The sequence below is a fragment of the Chiloscyllium plagiosum genome, chromosome 4, assembly GCF_004010195.1.
Source record: "Chiloscyllium plagiosum isolate BGI_BamShark_2017 chromosome 4, ASM401019v2, whole genome shotgun sequence".
NCBI classification, from domain to species: Eukaryota; Metazoa; Chordata; class Chondrichthyes; order Orectolobiformes; family Hemiscylliidae; genus Chiloscyllium; species Chiloscyllium plagiosum.
The window spans coordinates 1,311,459-1,320,883 of record NC_057713.1 but is presented as its reverse complement, the minus strand read 5'-3'; the positions used below and the strand labels follow the sequence as shown (position 1 = coordinate 1,320,883).

General features: G+C 43.6%; 1 protein-coding gene across 1 annotated transcript in view; it reads left to right on the top strand.

The window, feature by feature from the left end:
* ubtfl (upstream binding transcription factor, like) overlaps positions 1-9,425 on the top strand; it is a 50,395-nt gene that overhangs the window by 1,410 nt on the left and 39,560 nt on the right. The window contains exons 2-5 of the mRNA XM_043687556.1: positions 671-846; positions 1,878-1,961; positions 2,265-2,420; positions 3,135-3,199. Of these exons, the coding sequence (XP_043543491.1) occupies positions 671-846; positions 1,878-1,961; positions 2,265-2,420; positions 3,135-3,199 (481 nt within the window). The remainder of the gene's footprint in view (positions 1-670; positions 847-1,877; positions 1,962-2,264; positions 2,421-3,134; positions 3,200-9,425) is intronic.

Here is a 9,425-nt window from a genome sequence, read left to right as displayed (position 1 = left end):
CGAAGGAATTGGGAGAATGGGTTGGCGTTTTTACAGGGGGCAGGATGGGAGGTGGTGTAGTCCAGGTAGCTGTGGGAGTCGGTTGGTTTGTAGTAGATGTCCGTGTTGATTCGGTCGCCTGAGATAGAAATAGAAAGGTCGAGGAAGGGGAGGGAGGAATCTGAGACTGTCCAGGGTCATGTACAGCAGCAGGATTCTCAAATTTGGCCTTTTGAATAATTCTAATGTTAACCACTGACCCAGTGGTGCTCAGGGCCAAACTTCCTGCTTGTTCACTTGGTCTTCCTTTAGGGCTGTCTTGAAACCCATGGGAGAAACCAATTTCTTGGATTCAGGGCAAGTGAGGAAGTACGTTACATCCATATGAGTGGAGCTGAAACATAAAATTGTAATTATTCACAAATTATGTCAGGAGACACTTCTCCACAGAAAGGAGAATAGAAATCTAAAACTTTATCCCTGGTAAAGCTGTTGAGGCTGGGAGTCAGTTGGAAATTTCAGGATTCTTTTTGTGAAGGTGTTGAGGGTGACAGAATCAAGCTGGATGAAGATACAGGTCAGCCACGATTGAATAGAAGAACAGATGCAGGGGCTGAATGGCAACATCTTGTTCCTATAAACTGTATCTGTCAGATCAAACTGTTAAATTAGTGCGGGGATTTTCTTTCAGATCTATGGAGTAAAGAAGATGTACAATGTTTGTTGGATCGGATAAAGAGCCTGATCCCAGAGGGAGACTGCATGAAGTACAAAACCACCGAGTCGCACTTCAACTGGGAGAAAGTGGCATTCGGACCCTTCACTGGAGAAATGTGTCGGCTCAAGTGGCTGAAACTGGCCTCTGAGGTTAGTGATTACCTTTGTGACAGAAACCACACCATCCAAGATCCCTCAAACCCACCTCAATACGTCCCTCAAGCCCAGTGCCTCCGTGTCCCTCAAACCCACCGTAGACTACACCGTTCTGGGCACATAGCTGTCTTTATTGGCACCTTCTCCACAGTAATTAGGGTTAGACAATGAATAGGAGCAGTGTTAGTACATTCCAGAGCGCAGAATCACAGGCAAGCCTGCAGTGAGAACTCTAATTTGGACTCACCCACGTCCTGAACAAGTATGGACCAAAAGACATTTATAACCTGGATGAAACTGGACTGTTTTACCAGATAGCTCCTGACATACTTCAGCTTTAACTGTTAATGATGGAAAGCTAAGCAAGGAACATGCCACTGCTGTGGTCTGAACCAACATAGGTGGCATCAAAAAAAGCCACTACGGCTTATGATAGGAAAATTTCTCACCCTGATGACCTCACATGATCTGATGATTGCCCTGTCACCCCATGACCATAAAGAGTATGAAGAATATCCACCCAATCACCTGTCTGTGTCGCTGGCTGAAATAGCAAAGGCTGTGAGGAACTCCACAATTTTGCAGCGCAGCATGGAAACTCTGTTTGACTGCATTCATGATCTGGCAGGCTGTGTTATGCTTGTCTGAGAACATATGATAACTGAGAAAGATTGCTGAATTTTCAAAGGTAACTTCTAACGTTTCTCAGTGCCTCTTACTATAAGGTGTGAACACATTGAAAAATAAACATTTCTCACATATTTCCTACAACAGTTTTTTTTTTGTTAAAGTTAGAATGTGTTAGTTGACATCCACTTTCTAGTTTCAGTTTTCTCAGTTATCTTAAAGCTCCGCTTGACACAAACTTGTCAGCAGATTTTACTGGATTTCTTTGTCGAGTATTTCGGAACATTCTATGGCAACAAATGTAATAGTCTCCTCTTCTATTGTCTATTGATATTGTCCTTTATTTGTCAAAGGGCTAGGAGTCTTTCAGTTCATATCTAACTTTCTCATTTCCTTAGATCAGAAAATATCGCACTCTGAGTGAGCTACTCACAGATGCTGTGGAGTTTGTGAAAAATCCATACAAGGGCAAGAAACTGAAGGTAGACTCAAGGGTGTTCAGCCTGATATCCCTGATACTCGACTGGTGGGGAATGATGCATGGGGACAGCTCTGGGTGAGCTGGCACATCCATCTGTGTGTATGCTGTCAACACTGTGTGAGAGCATCCCTGTGAATTTCTGTCTTTATGTGCCTTTGTGCATGTGATTGTACATGAAGACTTCAGTGTATGTATGAGAAACTGACTGTGGGGATGTGTCATTTTGTGGCACTGGGTGTGTAGGTGTAAAACAGCAACATGATCAGCTGTGGGTTAATTGTTAAATTGTGCATCTTTATTTCAGACTCATCCTGATTTTCCGAAGAAACCGTTGACTCCGTACTTTCGATTCTTCATGGAAAAAAGAGCCAAATATGCCAAGATTCACCCAGAAATGAGTAACCTGGACTTGACAAAAATCCTTTCCAAGAAATACAAGGAACTGCCAGAGAAAAAAAAGGTGCAAGTGGCCATTAGAAAAAGAAACACAGCCTTGCATTTCAAAAGTAACTTTCATGGCCATTGAACATCATAATGTGTTTTTAAATTATTCTTTCATGGATTGTGGCTTTTGCTGGCAAGACCAGCGTTGTTGTCCATCCCTAACTGCCCCTTGAATTTAGTGGCTTGCTATGCCATTTTGGAGGGCAGTTAAGAATCAACCATATTGCTGTAGTTCTGGAGACCAGGTAAGGAAGGCAGATTTCCTTCCTACAAGGACATTAATGATGGGTTTTTTTTTCAACTGATTGTTGTCATGTTAATCACTGAAACTAGCTTTGGATTCCAAATTTATTATAAATTGCATTTAAATTTCACAGCATCTGTCATTTGAGCCCATGTCCCCAGAGCGTTAGCCTTGGTCTCTGGATTACCGGCTGTGATCCTACATCACCACCTTCACCTTCGTACAGTTATGGTTCTAACATAGGAAACACAACCAAATTGTATGCAGCATGATCCTAGTGACAACAATGGGATGATGACCATGTATTTCAGTAATATTGGTTGAGTAATAAATATATTAGGATAGGAGAGACCTCCTCCTTGCTTCATGTTGAGTTAGTGACATATGAGAAGGAAACACTTTCCATCTGATGAAACAAATCTAATGATGCTGTCAGTGTCAGCTGTCTCTCCCCATCTTAACCATATTCCTACTCCCTTTCTGCAGCTCAAGTACATTCAGGACTTCCAGCAGGAGAAAGGGAATTTTGGGCAGGCAATGGCCAAATTCAGGTACCATTCACTGTTTTATCAACAACTGCTCTCAGTGTATGTGTGTCTGTCTGTCTCTCCAAAATCGTTGTTCTGATGGTCTCTGTAGTCAAACATCCTGCACGTATCTTCATCAAGACTACTGACAGGTGACTGGTACTTGATCAACTGCACATTAGTGATGAGCATTCCAGGATTAAATGGAAGTACTCCCAATACCATTCCCCCTCATTAGTGAATGCACAGGTAATAATGCAGCAGCAGAATTGTACTCCAACACAACCTACAATCTCATGACTTGACAAATCCCTCACTCAACCGTTACTATCAGGCCAGGGGATCAACTCTAGTTCAATGAAGAGTGCAGGAAGGCTTGTGAGGAGCAGCACCAGGCATATCTAAAAGCGAGGTGGCAACCTGGTGAAGCTACAAAACAGGTCTACTTGTCTGCCAAACAGCAAGAGATAGACAGAGCTCAGTAATGTTTCAGCCAGCAGGACCAGATAGAGTCATAGAGATACACAGCACGGAAACAGGTCCTTCGGTCCAACTCATTCATGCCGACCAGATATCCCAACCCAATCTAGAAATCTGCAGATTTCTCCAGCTTTCTCATTTCCCCTCCCCCCACCTTTTCTCAGTCCCAACCCTCAGACTCAGCACAGCCTTCTTGACCTGCAATCTTCTTCCCGACCTCTCTGCCCCCACCCCCACTCCGGCCTATCACCCTCACCTTAACCTCCTTCCACCTATCGCATTCCCAACGCCCCTCCCCCAAGTCCCTCCTCCCTACCTTTTATCTTAGCCTGCTGGACACACTTTCCTCATTCCTGAAGAAGGGCTTATGCCCGAAACGTCGATTCTTCTGTTGCATTGATGCTGCCTGGCCTGCTGCGCTTTTCCAGCAACACATTTTTAAGCTCAAATCCTCCAACCCTGGCAACATCCTTGTAGATCTTTTCTGAATCCTTTCAAGTTTCACAACATCTTTCCGATGGGATGGAGACGAGAACTGAACACAATATTCCAAAAGTGGCCTAACCAATGTCCTGTACAGCCGCAACATGTTTTTCTAAATCAATGCCATTTTCCTGCAATTCCATCTCCATGTTTCTTAATATCATTTGTCTCCAGAAATCCATTAATTTCTGTTGTGAGCATGGTCAATGATTGAGCTATCTGCGGTAGAGAATTCCAAAGATTCACCAGTCTCTGAGTGAAGAAACTCCAATTCATCTCAATCTTAAATGGCCTGTCCCTTATCCTGAGATTATGTCACCTGATTCTAGAGTGCAGCCAGGGGAAAAGTCCTATCTATATAGACCTTGTCACTTTCTAAGAATTTTACAAATTTCATTGAGGTCACCTCTCATTCTTTGAAACTCAAGGAAACACAGACCCAGTTTCCGCAATTTCTCCTCATAAGACAAGCCAACCATTCCAAGAATTAATCTGATGAATCTGCCTCTATGTCATGTATATCCTCCCTTGCATCATGTGGCGCAATAGCAATGTCTGTATCTCTGGGTCAGAAGGTCTAGGTTCAATTCCCACCTGACGTGTCCAATTGTGTTGACTAAAATAACAATCCTTACTTAGATAGGGAGAGCAAAACTGCACGCAGTACTCCAGGTGTGGGCTCACCAAGGCACAATACAAATCTAAGCTCTTCAGTCGTGAATGGTGGTGGATAATTAAACAACTACTGGAGGGGGGAGGTTCCACAAATATCCCAGTTTTCAATGATGGAGGAGCCGAGCACATCCATGTAAATGCTAAGGCTGACTCATTCTCAGTATCTGCAGCCACAAGTGCTGAGTGGATTGGCCTCCTCCAGAGATCCCCAGCATCACACATACCAGTCTTCGGCCAATTTGATTCACTTGATCTCAAGAAACGGTTAGAGGCATTGAATACTGCAAAAGCTGTGGCTCTGTCAACATTCCAGCAATAGTACTGAAGACATGAGCTCCAAAACTAGCTAAGCTGTTCCAGTACAGTTATAATACTGACATCAACCTGACATTAAAGTCATTGAAATCTACAACACAGAGAAAAGGCTGTTTGGCCCATTGAGTCTGTGCTGGTCAAAAACGACCACTAAGCGATTCTAATCCTATTTTCCAACACTTGGCCCTATAACTATAAGATGATAAGACATAGGAGCAGAAATTAGACCATTCAGCTCATTAGGTCTGCCCCGCCATTCAATCATGGCTAATAAGTTTCTCAGCTGCATTCTCCCACTTTCTCCCCATAACCCTTGATCTCCTTGATACTCAAGAACCTATTTATCTCAGTCTTAAATATACTCAATGACCTAGCCTTCTGTGGCAATGAATTCCAGAGATTCACCACTCTTTGGCTGAAGAAGTTTCTCCTTATCTCTGTTCTAATAGATCTTCCCTTTAATCTAAGGCTGTATCTTTGGGTCCTAGTCTTTCCTACCAATGGAAACATCTTCCCAACTTCTACTCTGTCCAGGCCATTCTGTGTGTTTCAATTAGAGTCCCCCTCATCCTTCTAAACTCCATCGAGCATAACTCCAGAGTCCTCAAAGTTTCCTCATATGTTAAGCTTTTCATTCCTGGGGCCATTCTCGTGAACCTCCTCTGAACATACCCCAGGGCCAACCTTCCTGAGATATGGGGCCCAAAACTGCACCCAATACTCCATATGTTGTCTGATCAGAGACTTATAGAGCCTCAGAAGTACATCCTTGCTTTTATATTCAAGTGCTCTCAAAATAAATGCCAACATTGCATTTGCCTTTCTACTGACTGACTCAACCTGCAAGTTTACCTTGAGAGAATTCTAGATTAGAACACCCAGACTTCTGAATTTTCTCCCCATTTTGAAAATAGTCCGTGCATCTATTCTTCCTACCAAAATACATGACCTCACACTTGTATGCCTTGTAACGTTGTCTGCTTTGGCGTTGCAAGTGCACGTAGAACATTATGGAACAGTACAGGCTATTCAGCTCTCGATGTTGTGTCGACCTGTGAAATTAATCTGATGCCCATCTAACTTACACCGTTCCATTATTATCCTTATGTATGGCAAATGCCCTTAGCGAGTCTGCTACTGTTGCAGGCAGGCCATTCACGCCCCTACTACTCTGAGTAAAGCAACTACCCCTGATATCTGTCCTAATTCTACCACCCCTCAATTTAAAGCTATGTCCCCTCATGGTAGCCTTCACCATCCGAGGAAAAAGGCTCTCACTGTCCACTCTATTTAACCCTTTGATTATCTTGTATGTCTCAATTAAGTCACCTCTCAATCTTATTATCTCTAATGAAAACAGCCTCAAGTCTCTCAGCCTTTCCTTATAAGGCCTTTCCTCCAGACCAAGCAACATCCTAGTAAATCTTCTCTGAACCCTTTCCAAAGCTTCCAAATCCTTCCTATATTGTGGTGACCAGAACTGTATGCAATACTCCAGGTGTGGCCTTATAAATGTTTTGTACATCTGAAGCATGACCTTGTGGCTCAGAAACTTAATTCCCCCTACCAATAAAAGCCAACACACCATATGCCTTCTTAACAACCTTATCAATCTGTGTGGTAACTTTCAGGGATTTACACACTAGGACACTGAGATTTCTCTGTTCATCTACACTGCCAAGAATTTTACCATTAGCCCAGTACCCTGCATTCCTGTTATTTCTTCCAAAGTGGACTATCTCACACTTTTCCACATTAAACTCATTTGCCACTTTTCCGCCGAGCTCTGCATCTTATCTATGTCCCTCTTTAACCCACAACATCCTTCAGTACTATCCACAACTCTGCCTACCTTAGTGCCATCTGCAAATTTACTGACCCATCCTTCTAAGCCCATATCCAGATAATCTATAAAAATGACAACAACAGTGGCCCCAAAACAGATCCTTGTGGAACGCCACTGGTAACTGAACTCCAGGATAAACATTTCCCATCAACCCCCATCCTCTGTCTTCTTTCAGTTAGCCAATTTCTGATCCAATTCGCTAAATCACCTTCAATCCTGAAACTCCATATTTTGTGCAGTAGCCTACCGTGTGGAACCTTATCAATGCCATACTGAAGTCCATATACACCACATCAACTGCTTTACCTTCATCCACCTGTTTTGTCACCTTCTCGAAGAACTCAATAAGATTAATTAGGCACAACCTACCTTCACAAAACCATGTTGACTATCTCTAATCAAATGATTCCTTTCCAGTTGATTATAAGTCCACTCTCTTATAACCTTTTCCAACATCTTACCACAACCAAAGTAAGGTTCACTGGCCTATAATTACCAGGGTTGTCTCGGCTCCCCTTTTTGAACAAGGGAACAGCATTTGCTGTCCTCCAGACTTCTAGTGCTACAGTCGACAATGATGACATAAAGATCAAAGCCAAAGGTTCTGCAATCTCCTCTCTGGCATCTCAGAGAATCTGAGGATAAATTCCACCAGGCCCAGGGGTCTTGTCTATTTTCAGATCTTCCAAAATTGCTAAAACTGCCTCTTTGTCAACCGCAATCCCATCTAATCTAGTAGCCTGTATCTCAGTGTTCTCACTAACATTGCCCTTTTCCAATGTGAATACTGACGGAAAGTATTCATTAAACACTTCCCCTATGTCCTCAGATTCCACACACTCCTTTCCATTGCTACCTTTGATTGGCCCTAATCTTACTCTAGTCATTCTTTTATTCCTGATATACTGATAGAAGGCCTTAGGGTTTTCCTTGATCCTATTTGCCAACAACTTCTCATGTCCCCTTCTGGCTCCTCTTAACCCTCTCTTTAGATCTTTTCTGGCTAACGTATAACTCTCAAGTCCCCTAACTGAGCCTTCATGCTTCATCCTCACATAAGCCTTCTTCTTTCTCGTGACAAGAGCTTCAACTTCTTTAGTAAACCCTGGCTCCCTCCCTTGACAGCTACCTCCCTGTCTGATAGGTATATACTTACCAAGGACCCGCAGTAGCTGTTCCTTGAATAAGCTCCACATTTCAAGTGCGTCCATCCTCTATAGTTTCCCTCCCCATCCTATGCATATTAAATCTTGCCTAATTGCATCATAATTGCCTTTCCCCCAGTTATACTACTTTCCCTGTGGTATATACCTATCCCTGCCCATTGCTATTGTAAACATAGCCAAATTATGGTCACCATCGCAAAAGTGGTCACCTATCTCCAAATCTAACACATGGCCGGATTTGTTCCCCAGTACCAAATCCAATATGCCATTGCCCCTTGTTGGCCAGTCTACATACTGTGTTAGGAAACCCTCCTGCACACATTGAATAAAAACCGACCCATCTAGACTATTTGAACTATCGTATTCCCAGTCAATGTTGGGGAAGTTAAAGGCCCCCATAACAGCTACCCTGTTACTCTCATTCCTTTCGAAAATCATCTTAGCTATCCTTTCCTGTACATCTCTGGAACAATTTGGAGGGCTATAGAAAACTCCCAACAGGATGACCTCTCCTTTCCTGTATCTAACCTCAGCCCAAACTACCTCAGTGGATGAGTCCTCACGTTCTCACAGCTGCTGGAATACCACCCTTGATTAACAAGGCCCCCCACCACCACCACCACCATCCCCTTCTTCTCTGTTCTTACTGAAACATCTAAACCCTGGAATCTGTAACAACCATTCCTGTCCCTCCGCGAGCCCCATGTCTCTGAAATGGCCACAACATCAAAATCCCAGGTACCTATCCATGCTGCAAGTTCACCCACCTTATTCCGGATGCTCCTACATTGAAGTACACACATTTCAAACTAATATCCTGATTGCCGGTGCCCCCTTGCAGCCTTGTAAACCTATCCCTGGCCTCACTACCCTCAACCTCCTGTACACTGGAACTACAATTCAGGTTCCCATCCCCCTGCTGCATTAGTTTAACCTCCTCCCCGGAAGAGCATTAGCAAATTTCCCTCCCAGGATATTAGTACTCCTCTGGTTCAGGTGAAGGGCATCCTGTTTGTAGAGGTCCCATCTTCCCCAGAAAGAGCTTGAATTATTCAAGAATCTGAAACCCTCCCCCCTGCACCATCCCTGCAATTCAGCCCTGTTGTCTCCCTAATCCTCACTTCACTATCAAGTGGCATGGGCAACAAACCAGAAACAACAACTGTGTTTGTTCTAGCTCTGAGCTTCCACCCTAGCTCCCTGAATTTCTGCCTTAGATCCCCACCTTTCTTCCTACCTAGGTTGTTGGTGCCTATGTGGGCCATGACTTGGGGCTGATCGCCGC